General features: G+C 39.4%; 1 protein-coding gene across 5 annotated transcripts in view; it reads right to left on the reverse strand.

The window, feature by feature from the left end:
* The window catches only part of SLC38A4 (solute carrier family 38 member 4), a 68,090-nt gene that overhangs the window by 11,705 nt on the left and 38,759 nt on the right, over positions 1-17,626 (reverse strand). For 4 of the 5 annotated variants that reach the window (XM_053661554.1, XM_037146014.2, XM_037146012.2 and 1 more), the window contains 11 exons: positions 14,303-14,393; positions 13,679-13,794; positions 10,880-10,953; positions 10,322-10,414; positions 6,497-6,578; positions 6,324-6,406; positions 6,166-6,224; positions 4,951-5,223; positions 4,760-4,839; positions 3,370-3,470; positions 1,057-1,181 (listed from right to left, as the gene is read on the reverse strand). In XM_053661554.1, the coding sequence (XP_053517529.1) occupies positions 1,057-1,181; positions 3,370-3,470; positions 4,760-4,839; positions 4,951-5,223; positions 6,166-6,224; positions 6,324-6,406; positions 6,497-6,578; positions 10,322-10,414; positions 10,880-10,953; positions 13,679-13,794; positions 14,303-14,393 (1,177 nt within the window). The remainder of the gene's footprint in view (positions 1-1,056; positions 1,182-3,369; positions 3,471-4,759; positions 4,840-4,950; positions 5,224-6,165; positions 6,225-6,323; positions 6,407-6,496; positions 6,579-10,321; positions 10,415-10,879; positions 10,954-13,678; positions 13,795-14,302; positions 14,394-17,626) is intronic. The other variant, XM_037146015.2, reaches the window with a different exon arrangement.

The following is a 17,626-nucleotide window of genomic DNA, read 5'->3' on the forward strand; positions in this document are numbered from 1 at the left end:
ATATTTTCAGATGTATGAGAGGCAAGACATTATTTAACAGTAAATATTAGCCAACAGAGTAATAAGGATCTGATTTCATGCAGTCATGAAAAAGGAATGTGCCAAAAAATATTTCAGGACACAAACTGCATTTAAAGTGACCACAGAGTCATTATATGACCAGTCCTCATATGCTTGGCCCTGTATGGAACATTCCGTACAGGACAGTGCTGGTTACTGTGTCGCTTATTTCTTCCCCTAAAATGAATGAGTAAATTCAGTGTTTGTGAAAGGAGAAAAGCTGGCAGGAGAGCGCAGACCCATGTTTATCCATAGGTGGTGGTTTTAACTCACACAGTCCAAATCTCCACAACCAGCCCTGCTCTGTGATCCCAGAGAAGCTGACGTCAATGGTAAATGCCAAGGAGAGTCGCTGCATTGAGGACACGTGTCAGTTTGGGCGGCAGGAGAAGAGATATATGATGGGTAATATCACGTTTTCAAGAAGTTTGGTTTTAGGATGTAATTTACTTAACATAAATCCCCTTTTCATTAGTCTTCAAGGAATTAAATAAGGTGCCTTGTGGACGTTGTTGTTACGCAGTAAACCGGGGGGAAGATGAAATGCCTTCAAAACTATGGTGAAAATGTAATATGACTCACAAGTTATTGTGGTTTTGGCTTTCAAGAAGTGATATGAACTCCCCCTCATTTCTACTAACCCACAAAATGGAGGCTCAAGATCTGTTTTTTAAATTTGAATTTAAAAATAAATTTCTGTCTCAGTAAGGCTGGAAAATAAATAAAAATGAATTTCATGATTTTTCTCTACACTCCAAAAGCACGACAAAAAAATTTGCTCTATTTACATATTAAGTAGTCAATTTTAAGTGGCTCCAAGTAGTTGTGGGGGGAATGGAGACAACTGTACTTGAACAACAATTAAAAAAACAAAATAACGTCTGCAGGCATTGCAAATGCAAACTCACATTATAATTAAGTCCATATCAAGTCAGAACATATGTACTAATCTACAGAGTCAAGCAGGATTCTTTCCTCAAAGCTCCATGTACTTACCGGGAACAGGACGATGGGCACAGTTAGCGTTACTGCCACAAGGACTGCCAGGCGAACCATGAGGAGAGGGGTGTCGAAGGTATACACTTTGATGTAAGCGTGAAGTAGTTCATCTTCAACTTCCCCTACAAAGCGGAGGAATAGAAAGAGTTCATTTGGTGCTGTCAAGGCGTTACCAATTACTTGTGTCAATATTCTATAGAGGGAACATAGTACAGTCGAAAAGATCCATGTCTGTGAATCCAGACACTTCTGTTTTCACTACGTCTCTGAGCTTATTAGCTGTGTGACCACTGAACAAAGGGGGCCTGAAGCTTGTAAGTTGCAGAAGCTGATATGAAATTGCCGAGAGGCTTCTCTAGCTCATCTGCATGGTGATAAATCTGTCTCTGCTCTACAGGAGCATCACAGAACAGACGATAGACCGAGGTGCTCAGGTTGAAGGGCATGAAAAGCCCAAGCCCCCCCCAGTTGTCCCTCACATCCTGTCACCCACTTTCTGCCCCTACCTGCCCAGCCAGCCTTGAGGCAGCTTCTCCTAACCCAGTAGGGAAACCCTAGGACAAATGATCTCTAACATTTTTTCAAGCTCAACAACTGTGACTGCATGGCAACACTGATACACTGATACATTTGGACTTTTTCAAGTTCTTGCTTGTCTTATGAAATTCAGAGTCAGTATAAGCAACATGCAAGGATGAGTTAGTACGATTTTTACAAAGTTTCCCAATGAATATTGCTTTAAGAAGCTACCCTCCTGAAACTCACATTTATTCAGAATTTCAGGCACAAAGAGAAGCTGATAGAATGAAATGTAGTCTGATTTTCCCACTACTCCCCTCAAAATCAGACAAAGGTAGATAAAAAAATACCTTCAGTGGTACTGACCTGACTTTCATTAACTTACAACCAGCAAGGAGTTAATACCCAAGTAAAGCAAGTACCTGGTTAGTAGCCAAATATTAGTCAAGTCGAATAAAATTCAATCACAGGATGATCCCTCTCCCCCAGTCTTTTCCTCCCAACTTGTCTTGCAATCAATTTAATTTTCCAAGTCATTTGGAAGAATGCAAAAAGTTAAGTTTATACAAAAAGTATATATATGTTGGTCACACTGATTATCGGGGACACATGCCAGCAGCTCCATGCTCGACCCCCTGGAATTTGTCCACGAGGCCGCGCTTCCTGGAAGGGAATAGCGGTCCTACTCCCTTCTGCGTCCTGCTAAGATGCCGCAGAGGAAATGTTTTAGGCATTATCTAATGTGACCATAGTCACATTTTGTTTTGATAGTACATTCCCAGATAGAAGGGAATTCTGTCGTGTAACTTTCTTTCTTTAGGAAACCATTCACTATAACAAAATAGAATGGGATGAGAAAAAATAATCCTAATGCTCAAAGCCCTCAGATTCAGCTCGACTGGTAACTAAGAAGCAGGCTCCAACTCAGCAATGTTGTATTTTTTCTGCCATTTGCTTGATAGTTTTCAACATGCAATCAGATTCACTCTTATTGCCTCTAGCCTGAGACAGACTAGGGAGTCAAGCCAAAGAACTATCATCTACCCCAGCAGGAAAATAATTAAATTTGAGGAATCTTTTAAATACAATGTGTATGGATTTTCAGATTGTTGTAACTGGTTAGCCAAGCTGGTTCAGATCCCATTTTCTTTCTTTCTTTCTTTCTTTCTTTCTTTCTTTCTTTCTTTCTTTCTTTCTTTCTTTCTTTCTTTCTTTCTTTCTTTCTTTCTTTCTTTCTCTCTCTCTCTCTCTCTCTCTCTCTCTCTCTCTCTCTCTCTCTCTCTCTCTTCCTCCCTCCCTCCCTCCCTCCCTCCCTCCCTCCCTCCCTCCCTCCCTCCCTCCCTCCCTCCCTCTTTCTTTCTTTCTTTCTTTCTTTCTTTCTTTCTTTCTTTCTTTCTTTCTTTCTTTCTTTCTTTCTTTTTAAGATTTATTTACTTATTTATCTTTAGAGGGGAAGGGAAGGAGAGAGGGAGAGAAACATCAATGTACAGTTGCCTCTCATGTGTCCCCTGCTGGGAACTGGCCTGCAACCCAGGCATGTGCCCTGACTGAGAATCGAACTGTGATACTCTGGTTCGCAGGCCTGAGCTCAGTCCACTGAGCTACACCAGCCAGGGCCAGATCCCATTTTCTTAGATCAAGAGGTATGACTAAGATAGCATGTTAATTGAGTACTTGTATCTCCAGTCCATTCTGCTTGGGAGGGTAATTAAAAGAATGATGCCTTCCTTGGTTAATGATCAGTCAAACTAGGATTTGCAGAAAGAAAATGACTTTGGCAAAGTGACCTACCATAGAAAGTTAGGTAACCAAAGAGGGCGGCAAGCAGGTACATGACGAGCATCCCCGTGATGGAAATATTTGACACTGTTTGCATCTTCCTCCGAGACCGACTGAAAAGAAAAAGAACACTGAGTTTGTTTGTTGTTTTGAATTTATGAACAGATCGCTTTTTACAATTAAAACGAGGAAATAATGAAAGAATGTGCGTTTGTGCTACTCATTCTAAAACCTCATTTCTGGTGCAGAAACACAGCTTTAAATTTGTCTTAGGGAGTTGTGAAGGATTTGTTTCCATTTTTCTAAAACATTACTCCTTCAGTCTTCCACTTTCTGAGAAGAAGACCAGTTTGTTTCATGTTGATAAGTAAGCTTGTCTGCTGAGTATTTAGGAATATGATTAACACGAAAGTCTTAATATTTCATAGTGAGGTGGGTTAAATGAGGACAAGTACCTACTGGAACCAGCAAAGCTCTACTTCCAGGAATTCTGATATTATCACCAGGATGCTTGAAATTTTTACTTGGACAATTTCTAGGAACCGGTCTAGAAGGCACCCAGTGGCTAAAATTCAATTGTCGGGCCTCTAAAGTACCTGCTACATGTGATTTTCCAAGTAAATCAAAGACATCAAAGTACTTGAAAATTCCAAAAATTTCTTATGAGGTAAATCAGAATTTATGGGGAAAGTTATTGCTATTTGGTGAAAAAAAAAGACTGAGATTGTTGTTGTCTGGGATAAAGAAGTTGAAAATTATTATATGATCTTGTCCCTTAAAGGTAAAGAGGGAAGCTGCTCAGAGCTTCTCTATAGAGTAAAGAGTGGGCTCAGACCCGACTCACCCTATAATAGCTGCCAACACCCTCAAAGGGAAAAGGCTATCAGCGATTCATGGAATATCAGCTGGGAGAAACGAGATTGCCTAGCCAGTGTCTCCATTGTACAGACAAGACCATGAAGGTCAGATATTGGCACATCTTTGTGGTGAATGTCTTTTAGACAAGGATTAGGGACTGACCACAGTTGATATCAGTGGCTTAATAAAGTCACCCTAGTCCTAATTTTTGGTCTTCATGAGTGTGGTAATTTCCAGTTCAGGTGACATAAGTTCTTTCCATTAAAATTCAAATTCTCCTCACCCACCCAAATCCTTACAGCCGTTGGCTCCTTCCCCCTCCATACTGTTAGGATACAGGAATAGAAGAGAAGGAAGCAGACAGGGTAGTGCAGTGAGGGGTCTAATTCACACCTTTTTGGTTAAAGCACATTACCAAGAAGTGGTAGTAACACAAACTTCCTCTGAAGAGAAAGCTATAAACCATGCTTCTGGACAAAGCACCTTTGAACATAGAAGCCCATTTTCAAAGCAAATGAGAATGCTAAAAGGATGGCTGCCTTACTCTTTCAGTTCACTGTAGATGGGAAGGACCTCAGGGTGGCATACAAAAGCAAATGCAAGGATAGGAATTGCATAGGCCGTCTGAAAAACAAAGAACACACATATTTAGCATTCCAACGCAGATGGCAATCCCAGATTGTCTCAGCTAATGAAAGAAAAACCCAGGGGCCACACTGCTGGGCTCTCACTTACCCGGGAGTTGAAAACAAAGTATTTGGGCTGACACTTGTCACCATGTGCTTCGTACTCTACTCCACTGCCATAAGGAGAGCTCTCGGCTTGGTGGTCATCTAGTCCTGTAGGGTTCTGGTGGGTGTAATCCATCATGAAGTTCACACCACTGCTGTCTGAGTTGTTGGGGAACATGGCCATGTGCATTGGAAGTGTGTTGTTGAATGTCAGATTTCCAACATGGTGGTCCAGAATGGGCAGAGGGCAGGGTATTTGAAATTTCTTATAAATCACCTGGACACAGTCATTAAAAAAATTAGCCTTCTGAGGAAAACAATGAAATGAAAATCCACATGTGCGCCTTGCAGGATGATGACTAAGGATGATGGTGGGGAGCCTCTGCTGAGGGGGTCCCCTTAGACTAATGGGCAGTGGAGACCCCCTCTAGCCTCTGTCCCAGGGAGAGTGGGGACTGTGCTTGGCAGCCCTCCTCTTTGAGTCGACAGCACAGTATCTTGCATGAATCATCCTAAGCCTCAGACACACTCTTCCACGATGAGAAAGACCATCCTTTCCTTGCTGTATTTCACTTTTATTTCTTCAAACTAACAATAAATAATATTGTTCAAAATTGGTTGTTAAAAATTCTCCTCTCCTCCTTTATCTCTTTGGAGAAATGCTGTATAAAATTTGGCAGCCACAATATTATGAGAAATTCTCTCTTGGTGGGGATTGGAGGGAGGTGAGGAGAGATTTCTGTCTTAATCCCACGGCGGGTGCCCTCTCTTCATGGGAAGAATGTGTAAGAGAAGATGGCTGATTCGTGCAGATATGGCTGATTCTGTAGCTTGCTCATTTCTCTTCTGGGACTCGTATCTTCTTTCTCTACCTTGCTAAATGCTGGGTTATTGTCATGTTCCTGCTTGAAGTGTTTTTTTTTTTGTCCACATATATATTGTGAGCCTAAAACATACTATTAGCAATGGTCTTGCTAATAGTAAGACCATAACTATTGGTCTTAACAATAGTAAGACCAATAGTCTTATAATAACTCAACTGTTTTTAAACTCATGACTATTCTTTTCTCATTACAAATTAGAATACAAAAAAATTGCTTTGACACAAGAACTCTTTCATGCTAGTGAGTTGCTTGAACAAAAAAGAGAACACTAATTCAGGCACTAAATGCGTCTCATACTCCCCAAGCTACAAGAATCATGTCAATAAATCACTTACCACACTGACAAAAAACACCATGCAGCTAAGAGAAAATCCACTGGTATAGCCAAGGTAACCTGGGAGTTAGCAGAGAAATTCTGGAAGGTTAATATGGCATCTACAGTCAGCTTGCTGTTACAATGTAAAATAAAAATAAAACTTAAAAATGACTTTACCTAAATTTTTAAGAAGAGAAAGTGGAAGAATGATTCCAACAGACACAAATATGATGAGGTAGTTGCCATTGAGGTACCATTCTCTGGAAAAAGAAGACCAACCAGAATGTTGGGACTGGAGAAGACCAACTAGAATGAGTCACTGGACATTACAGAGAGAATTGAAGACATACCCAGTATTTTCTTCAAGTCCCATGAATGCTCTGATCACTTCAGGTAGTTCATATTTAATGATAAAGAGGTAGCTGGACATTGCTGAAATGAAAAACATGACACCTCAGTAGGGTGCACAGCACTGAAGTCACAGGTGAGTTGTGAGAAATCCTTGCACTTGGCATATGTATTCTTCCAGTAAGATGAGCATTTAATCCACCAAACTGCATGAAAACTCACCCACTGTGTATTTTGCGCTGTTTCCAAGTTCTTTTTAAAAATACACATTTGGCCCTCTGGCTCTTGAGCATGGAACTTCACTAATGGTATCAATGATGATTCTGTATTAAATTCTGCTCTGAGGTTTTCAGTGAAGCTGCACCTGGAATGTTTCCCCCTCATTAGTTCTAAGTCATCACGGACTGTACTGAGTGTGCCAGGTTCAGTGTCTGTACAATCTGAGGAGGGGGCTGGCAACAAAAGGCATGGACCGGGAGGGAGGCCAGAATGGCAGGGCGAAGCAGGGCTGACTCAGTGTCACTCAGGCTGTCCCCAGATGGGTGCCAGTCTGGGTCTCTGCATCCTCCCTGAGGGGCCTGCAAAGCCTCGGGCCACGATTATCTACACTGGAGACACACAGGGCTGGTGAGAATACAGGAGAGGGTAGCTCCTCCCCTCTTTCTCAGTGAGGTTTTTCCTCCTCTCCATCCTGGTTTCCCTTTGGCTGTATAAGAGATTATACAAAATGGAAACCTTTCTTGAGCATCTGTGATCATGTTCTCTTCTGAAAACCTGATGAAATCTATAAACCCAAACCCTGGAAATATGTATATGTATGTATAATGCACAATAGACAATTTTGCCGGCAATTATAGGGATTTCTGCAACATCTCTTTCTCAAGGCCACACACTCAGGAAAGTTAATCTTGATTTGGTATTTGACACACAGTCAAAAGATTCAATTAAAAATAAATGGACAAGTTTTACATTGGTAGCATTAACTGTATGTGGCATCCTTCTGGCGAGTTTTTGCGAACAGACATTTTAAAGCAAACTCTCAGTTTGTTGTAGATTGAATTATTAATATTAATGAATATTAAGTTATTTCTCTAACCTCAAACAAAAGTAATGACGATGATAATAATTCCCCACATTGTTCAGTTCTGCACATTACTCCATTTAGACAGCAAGATATATGTTATCTTCATTCCACAGCTGAGGATAGAAAGCTTACATGACATGTCCAAGCTCACATAGCTTGAAAATGACAGTCCATGTGCAAAACATAAGTTTCCTGATCTTGGGCCAGTGGCTTCTTCTCGATCGGGAAGTGGGATGATTCTGACAATAACTGACAATATCTTCTGCAAACACTATTTGGTTAATCTTTACAAAGACCTTGGCTACAGCTAAATCTTACAGAGCGTAAACAGGAGATATTTCTGATTAACTGGCTCTGAAAGGTAACATGCAATTTTAGACAGCTATTATTGCTGACTTTCAGTGATGTTACCACTGTTAATGTGTTTGGTCTTTAAAAATTCAGAATGATCCAGACCTGTCTGGGTAATGTCAACATTATTCTGCCAATGTTAAAATATCCATGGTAAATGTTAATTTTCAGGGGACTGAGAAAATTAAACGTTCTAAATGTGGAGTTGCTAAATACAGAAATACAAGTGATTTCCATTCGGGCAAAATAACTACTGATCATATAGAGTAACCAACGTGAGAGCATTGTCAGGGACAATATAAAATTGTACCTTACTCCCTGAAAGCCACACTTCCTTTCGTGTGTATGGCTTGCTCTGGAGACCACTTTGCAGCTCATTCCATTATTTGGAAACACAAGAGCAGCTGTACTTCAAGCAACAGGCCAGCTACTGTCGCCCAGCCTGTCGGATTCGGGGCTAAATGTGTGCATGGTTATTTCAGTTGTCCAAACAAGTAAAATAGATCAAACATGAGGTGATCCTATGAAACCCTTGGTGCTTTAAATCTTGATAAGGCTGAAAATTTGAACCAAATGTAGAGCAGTCTATTTGGTGGAGGACAGGAAGGTGGGGGGACGAGGGGCTCGCTGAAAGGCTTATGACCCCCAAACCAGTAAAATGAATGCGGCAATCCTGGCATTACTGCCAAATTCTGACCAAGACTGTAGTCCTAATATATAAAAATATGAGAAGAAACAAATATAAATCAATATATCTTTGGATTTTATCTGCTTAACTACTCTCCTGGCTCTGCCCAACAAGTATCCATGACTAGAAGCAGGTACAGTTAGATAAAGTTTATAATGAATTGCTGCATTCCTGAAATCCTAGGTGACTCCAGTGAAATTTCATTTATCAAAGAGGTTTCCTATTTTCAAGATCTCTGTGTGAATTTATTTACTGCTGCATTGTTTGTTATTGTGAAAAACTGGAAACCACCCAATTATTCATCAATAAAGGGCTTAGTAAACTAATTATGCTGCATTTGCACGATGGCAAACTCAAAAGTCATGAAAAAGAATGATATGTGAGTATATTTGAGGCATATTGTTAAATTAAAAAAGCAAGCTGCAAACTAGTGTTATAAAAAGATCCAATTTTAACATAAATAATATATTTGTTAACTTTGGTATAGAGAAAAACCTGGGGTTGTTATCTTTAAGGGTGACTTACATTAACGTTTCCTTGTCATTTATATTTTATGCAATGCTTTAGTTTTCACAGATAGCATTTATTTGTCTTAAAATTATAATAATGCTGATTAAAAAAATAATCAGTAGGGCGCCAGACACATGGTATTGTATTGGGAACCAGACAGGAAGGAAGCATGTACTGAACCCATATTATATGCCTTACGTTGTCTTAATTCATCCTTACAATGACCTTGTGAGGGTGGAACATTGCTCTCATTTTCACAGATGGAAAATTAGACTCAGAGGAATAAAGTGATTTTCCCAAGGTCACAGATAGTGACAGAAACAGACTGAAATTCAGAATCCACAATGCATCAGAATCTGCAATTCTGTTACCTATGCAAGGGTTTTAAAATACCTTTTAAAAATAGTGACAGACAAGATACCTACAAAGAGGGCTTAGGGAACCCCAGATCCTAAAAGCCTAGAGAAATGCCAGATCCTGGGAAGAGAGCAAGGGAGACAAGGAATCCGTGTCATTGTGTGTCTGTGTGTGTTAGGATAGAGGGCTACGGGAACAGGGACCTGAAGATAGTGTGTTATGGTGCGACACAGGACACATGCAGGGTAGATAGAGAAACAGATATTAATAGGTAGATAGACATGACAGTGTCTGAAAAGTATCAGAAAGGTAGGCGGAGGAAGAATCTTATGCAGAGGAGAAGCAAAAGTAGATCTGAATTTGAGAAAGTTAATCTGGAGGATGAGTTAGAGAGGAGTGGGAGAAGCTCAAGCTCAGGTGACCACTACGGTGGTGAGAAGAGAATGAAAGGAAAGACTGAAGAGCTTAAGTAAGAGATAGAATGAAAAGGAGCTGCTTGGTGTTTCATTGGACATTCAGGGTTAGAGAGAGGGGGAGACATTTAGGCTGACACCCAGATTTCAAGGAAGCTTTCACTCTATGTTTTAATTCTAGAATTCAGTGGATTCTAGAATACTTACATTCTTACAATATGTATTTCATTCTTACATATTGCTATTTTTAACTAAAGAGGAACAGTGAGTCTATTTTTAAACACTTCTTTTTTTAATTTAAATACTACAAAGCAGCTATTTTTCTGTATTTAAAGTGCTGTGTATTGCTGTAAGAGTTTCCTTATATATGAAACATTCTTTAGAAAGTTGAAGTAGCCTATTGAAAGCTACATCATGCCCTTACCTCCAATATTCTGCATTGTAATGGAAATAAAAGCTCCGATTTTCCCAGGCCATCCAAATGCTTTTTCCCCTAATTTTTCATAAATTAAAGACCCTACAATCAAAGATAAAATAACCTTGTTAAAAAAGAGTGTTTTAATGCCTAAAATATTTCTATAATATAATTCTACACTGGCATCCCACATGTGAATAAGCACCATGTAGAAATTATAAACTCAAAGAGCACAGTCTCAAAAACCAATTCAAAATATATTAAAATATTCTCAATAACAAGCAGTGGCTTCATTCATATGAGCTCCATGCAGCAAGCTGAAACTCTTATTTGCATTATTCACCAAAAATATCTTTATTAATTAGGCTTCTACTTGAGCCAGTTGACTTGTATTCCTCTCAGTTGCTCAAATAACTAAGAACATTGAGAAACCACATCATGGGGGTCAGAAGAAAATGAAATGTGGAATTGACCCAAATCATCCTATAGTTAAGGAGCTACAGACTGACAGACCCTTTAATGAGACTCAAAACAGAACATTTCGAACTTGATGAATGGGCAGCGTACCTCCTTCTTTCGAAGTCTTTAATAAGAGGTGAACTGAGTAGAGTGATAATATTGCCACAGCAAGCAGCATGATGCTGTGAAGGAAATAGAGTAGAAAATAAATAAGACATAATGGCAGATTGTATAATAAATTCTCACATTGGTCTTTTTAATCATTAACATTCGAAAGTATGTGGACTTGGGGTAAGCTGAGACACTCTTTTCAGAGCTCCACACATAATCTTTAATGTCAGAGAACTGGAATTTGCTATTTGTGTACCAAAACCTACTACCTGAAATTCCTAACATACCTCTTTTTAATGTTACCCAGTAGTAAAATCTAGTTTATAACTTAGATGCTAAATGTATAGCAAAATTAGCAAATACCACACCTACTGACTCAGCCCATGGCTCTATGTACATCATATTTGCATGATAGTTGCACCAACATTTATAACTGGAGGGCCATTCAATAGTCTAACTAAACCTTAATCTAAAATCTAAAAACAGAGAAGCAAAAGCGTGCAGAGTCTGAGCTCCATCACTATTGACCCGGCACTTAGAGGTCAAGTGGGAGATCCAGAGGGTCAAGCAATTCCCTGTGTAAGAGAGAAACAGAGAAAGGTAAGTACGGGGTGCAGGGATATTGCTTTTCTAGATTCAGAAAAAAGCATCTCAGGACCCTCTGCATGTCCACATGCATGTATGATCTCTTTATGTAGATAGTGACCAAGAATTGGAGAGCAAATATAAGATGAATAGAGGCAGTCACACAATAATTTAAGGAGTAATACTAAACTTTACCCGATCTTAAAAAAAACCTGTATTCTTTGTTTTTACATGATAAGAGCACACTAAACATTTTCCCCACAACTCATCATATTCTTTAGTCATTCCTGCTGAACTCAGTGTTGCATCTGTACATGACTTATTAATTTTACAACTACCCTACTATGCTGTACCAGAACTAAATAATCAATGACTTATTCATATATTTTTCTGTATGCCTTATGAACTTATCTGTTTTTAAAGAATTATGTAATTCAGATTACATAATTTTGTTTCTTGGAAAAATACTGAACATTCCTTGTATTCTAAACACAAGGTTGCTTTGGCAGAAAATACTGAGAGTAAAACCAATGCAATCCTGTGTTACTTGCTGTGAATTAGGAGAGAGAACTGCAATCAGTCTGTGCTGTTTAGACACCCAAAACATACCCACAATGTCTAGAAATTTAATTTCTGTGGCCAAATTAATCTGCTACATGTTCATAAGCCTGAAATGAGGTTCTTGGTTTTAAAAGTAGAATATTCTCCTCCCATGAGAATGGTCTGTGGCTCTAGTGTTGGGGGAAGCACTTCTTTTTCCTTTTCATCAGTGATCTACTCTAACTTCCTAATTATTTTAATAGTATATGTAATTAATGAGAAAAATATATATAACTACATGTATGAATATATCTAAAGTCATTAAGATTCAGCAAGTTGAAAACAATGAGTTTATTTCAAACATGGCTTATAAAAGTAAAGTTGATTTTGAACATAAAAACCCATTCAGCTAAAAAATATTATAACTAAAATACTTCAATGAAAGCACTAACACAACATAAATATTTATAGTGCTGCCTGATTCTTAGCCCTCAAATGGCTGTGTGATGGTCTAATCATAAGTGATGCTCAGAACATAAATGGCATGTATGGCTAATACAAATGCCGCATTCTTAGACAGTTATTTAATGCTCTAGCATTGCACTGGAGATGGTGATCTGCATCCACACAGATGCCTGACTAACATTAGACTTTATTCCTGTGGAGAATTCCAGTGCTGCCAACTGCGTCTTGGAAAATACCAGGCAGTGCATAATGCATGCAGACATCTGTGGCTGTCCGTCATGGACAAGGCGGTATCCATCCTCCAGGTCAGATATGTGGCTTTGCTAATCTTAGGCAGCATTTACCACGTTTGATTAAAGTACATGGGTTTAGGAATAAACTTGGGCCATTCTACAAATATTCCCTGTTCTAAGCTTGTACTTGGTCCTCGGGATCCAGACATGTGATAAGTAAAAACAGACATAAGCTCAACTGTCTGGAGATTATAGTGTAGCAAGGGAGATAGACATTAAGCAAATGAATCATACAACTGCACTCAAATGTTAAGACTGATGAGTAAGTGTATAATGTAGTTTGTCCCAGCCATGGAGGTCGGGGAAGCCAGCCCAGAGATGAGGCTGAGCTCATAGATCAGGAGTTAACTACATGAAAAGGAAAAGGAGAGGACTCCAAGAGCATGTACAAAGGCCCTGTGGTGAGAGAAAACATGGCATCTTCATGGGATGGAGAGAAGGTTAGTGTGCCCAGCATCTCTGGTGCACAGAGGCATAGGGATGAGGTGGGATTGGACCCAGAGCATGCAGGGCCCTGGCTTGGGGCGGGCCTTTCCCCTAAGAGTGTTACAAAGTCTGACTTGCTTCTGAGAAAAATCTTTTGACTATTAAACACCAAATCATTGTAAGCATCCACTAAATAATGAATTATTTTTTGAAATGGTCCTATAGACTGGGGTTGGGGAGCTTTGCTCCCCCAAGACTGGGTTTGGTTGAGCACGTGAAGTTTCTGCCACTTGGTTAGAAATGGTTGGTTGAACAAATACAATGATTTGACCGCTCTGCATATTCTTCAAGTTGCTGTTTTATCTAAAAGCAAGAGGGATATGCTAATAATTCCTCAGATTATTTCTGTTCACAAAGATCAAACCACAGTTTGTAAATTAAAAGAACACCGGGTCCAAACCAAATGCAGCTATGTCCATTCACTTACATAAAAAGTATGATCCCTGTGTTGGCCATGGCGTAGGACAGGCCCAAGATCCCGCTGCCCATGATGGCATTACTCAGGTTAAATGAGGACATTCCAAAGGAGGTGGTTCCAGGATGCTTAAAGAAAAAGAGATGCATTGGAAGCAAATATTTTCCCAAGGATGAACCACTTTTGGATTATTCTTGTTTTCACATTATCTTTACTGGAGATTAGTGTCTAAGATATAAGACTAAGATAAAATCACAGTGAATGAAAGCTTCTTATGACTCAACCTCAATAAAATCCTTGCAGTTTTCAATGGAATGCTGTGCTGAGCCTTAGCAAGGGTCTCAGTGAAAATAGGAAATACAGGTTGAGTAACATAAAGAAGGGAAAGCATGTATGACTGCAGATTACATTTGGGTTAGAATGATTTTTCCAAAAAACAAATAAATTTCATAAATGATTTATGTAGCCATATGGCGAACAGGAAAAACAAGCCCTTATTTCAGTAAGGGCCTGAATAAACAGAGAATGTGCTGATCAAGGCTTGGAAAATTTCAGTCACACTGTTTTCCCCAAGAGGCCTGGTGGATCAGACACCCTCAGGTCCTGTTTATTGCCTGAAAGCAGAGGTCCACTTACATGTTCATCATCGTAATCTGCCAGCTTCTTTTTCCCCAAAAATCCATTTGTTAGGAATTCCTGACTTTCATCATCTCCATTAGCAAATTGACTGAACATACATATAAAAAAGAAAATAAGAAAGTAAACACCTTGAAGTCAATGCTCTGAATTATATTTATGTTTCAGGTAAGCTCAGTAACTGACTGGGGAAGCAAAAACAAGACACCAAGAACTCTTTTTTCTCTTCTCTAGTGTTCCTTCAAGACCAGTGACTGAGCTCCAGTTATGAGGGTGAGGGAGGAAGTTATGATGGAAGAAAATGTTAGTTTTAGTTGGAATTTTTAAAACCACATTTCTTCTCCCCACATTAACTGTGCAAGAAAGAGAATAATTAGAGTTAATTTTGTTCCCACCTATAGCCCTTCCCAAGGAAGGATGAAGAGTTATAACAGGTGTTTCTCAACTACTAGCACAACATAATCAGATAATTAATTCAATAAATATTTATTAATGCCTAGGCACTCTAGTCCTCATCTCTTTTGGTGCTCAAATAGCCCTATGAGATGGTTTTTTTGTGCCCCTACTCTAAGGATGATGGGACTGTCGCTCAAATAAGTGAAGTGGCAGGCCTAACCCCCTCCCCCAGGCTCCAAGTTGAGCATTCAGTTGACATTTCCCCCTTTTTGACTCCACCTGTTTATTCATATAGCCCTTGCTGGAAAGTAGGTCAATGGTAGCTCGGTGTTGTGTTTGGTTGCTTTCACTATGTGAGTTTGTGTATATTAATTACTCTGAAAATATGCTTGGATTATTAGGTAGTGGATGTAACTAAAAAAAACACTGAAGAAGCCCAATGAATTAGTAGTTGATTTGAGAGGGAAGCAGGGCATTAACACGTAACTCCTGGTGGAACATTGTGATGGTGGTCTCCTTGGGCACAGGCTGGAAGCTGTGCACCCCTCACTGTCCTGGTCGGCTCCTGTGGTCACATGCCAGGGGCTCCGAGGGTATGAATTTTGTCTCAGCCACATTTCCAGAAGGCTCGACTAATGAGTCCAGCTGCCACCATTGCATTTTGACACTTGAAAATATCTCACAGGCTTTCTTTCTGCAATATGGAATGCTCAACTATGCATGCTTCTTAGTTGAAAAGGGAACACTTTTGCACTGTTGGTGGAAATGCAGTTTCATGTAGCCACTGTGGGAAGCAGTATGGAGATACCTCAAAAAATTAAAAATGGATCTGCCTTTTGACCCAGCTTCCCACTTCTGAGACTATGTCTGAAGGAAACCAAAACACCAATTCAAAAGAACATAAGAACTAATTCAAATAACCCCCTAAATTCATTTCAGTGTTATTTATGATCACCAAGATATGAAAGCAGCCTGTGTCCATCAATAGATGAGTGGATAAAACAACTATGGGACATTTAAACAATGGGATTCTACTCAGCTGTAAAAAAGAATAAAATTTTACCCTGTGTGACAGCATGGATGGACCTGGAGATCATTGTGCTGAGTGAAATAAGCCAGTCAGAGAAGGACAAATACCACAATTTCAGTCATATGTGAATCTAATGAACTGAAGTAACAAGGAAAATAGGGAGAGACTCATACACGGAAAGCAGGACGACAGCTGAGGGCAGTGGGGAAGGTTGGGGGTGGAGGGATGGAGCAAAAAGAAAAAAGGACTCACAGACATAGACAACAGTGTGCTGATTGCTGGTGGGGGGAGGGTAAAAGGGGACTAGATGGTGAAAAAATACAATAAAGATAAAAATAAAAATAAAAAATAAAGTAGAAGGAGAAAATGGATATGTTGAAAATGATCAGTATTTGCCATCATGCTAGGCTTTTGGTTACCATGTTATTCTTGTATAAGGTAATACATAGCCTTGTCATCAGAGACATGGTTTATATAACAAGGGTAATTTTAATTAGAAAAGTGCTTTATAATTAGATAGGTTCCAATTTGGGGGACATTTCTTCCATGACACAGTAAGATAAAATAATTGGAGAATGTTTTATTAAAATAACCTTTAGAAACAGAAAAGTGAAAAGTGATTATCATGGGAGATCTGTGCAAATTATAGTTAATAATCGGAATGAATCCTGAAAATAATCTTGTGAGGAAAAGGGACAATGAGGTTACTTTTTGAAAATGGAGAACAATGATCAGTTGTCAATAGAACAAGCAGACAAAATCTCAAAGTTTTGTAGACTTTTGAGAACCTAAGGTGTGGGTTTTCAAGAACCTCAAGTGCACAATCCAAGCTGGGAGCATTTCCTGGCATTCTCCTCCCACTTCTCATGGGAAGCATAATGCCTTCAGATGCTGCCTCCTTCCACCTCTGCACCGCCCCCCCCACTTTGGTGCTTTATTGAGCCTGCAGTTAATATACTTGCTATGTGGAGACTGGTGTGTAATATTCAGAATTGGAATCTGAGACAAGATGAAATGGAGCCTAAAAGGGCCTAAGGATAAAAACAAAAATGAGTTGAACTCTGAAATATCTGACATTCTACTTTTTACCTTAATCAAGAAACTAGAATCCTTTAGTCCATAAGCAGTTTTTAAAATCTAGAATATGGAAGTAATTAGATTTTCTTTTTCAAGGCACTTGCATGCTCTTATTTTGGCATGGGATGAGTTGTACTCATAAAACATGCCAAGACTATATAAAATATATGAGAAATGTCCCCAGTGTCTTAAATGTTTTGACTATGAATCCAGCATGTATCAAAAACACAAGTATAATGATTCCAAATAAATGCATTATGTTGAGTTTCTCAAAAATGTACATGTAAGGGCTCAATGCAAAGCAAACAGAAACAAAACTCATTTTAAGGTGATTGTTCATTTGGGAAATGACGGCCCATGCCTGAGTCAGAAGTGAGAAGGTAAGGCCCTGTGAGCAGTCCAGAGCCTGTTGGATGAGCCTTAACAACAGCATCCTTGTTCTTTCCATTACAGCTTTTAGAGGACAGAGTGGAATGGCTCAATAGGACTCTTCTTGGGAAGGGTCTCCTTCAGCTTGGCCACCTCTGCAGAGCTCATGTCTGTGTGCATCCTTCTCAGAAACAAAAGAGCTCTCTGGTTTAGGTCGATTTACGAAGGCTGATGAAGCAGAGGAGAAAGAATAGAAGTTTACTGGGTACCATCTATATTCTAAGCACTCCTTTTAGTCTCAAAAAAGTCAGTGCCGGTTTGCCATTCTGCACTTTCCAATGAAGCTCAAAGAAGATAAGCATCCGCTTCAGCACTGGGCAGCTGCTCTGCAGATTCCAAAGCCCTGTGTTTTACCACATTGTTCTCCTGCTCCAGAAAATGCCATGATTTAC

This window comes from Artibeus jamaicensis, unplaced genomic scaffold, assembly GCF_021234435.1.
Source record: "Artibeus jamaicensis isolate MK-2021 breed Jamaican fruit bat unplaced genomic scaffold, CSHL_Jam_final contig_233, whole genome shotgun sequence".
Lineage (NCBI taxonomy): Eukaryota > Metazoa > Chordata > Mammalia > Chiroptera > Phyllostomidae > Artibeus > Artibeus jamaicensis.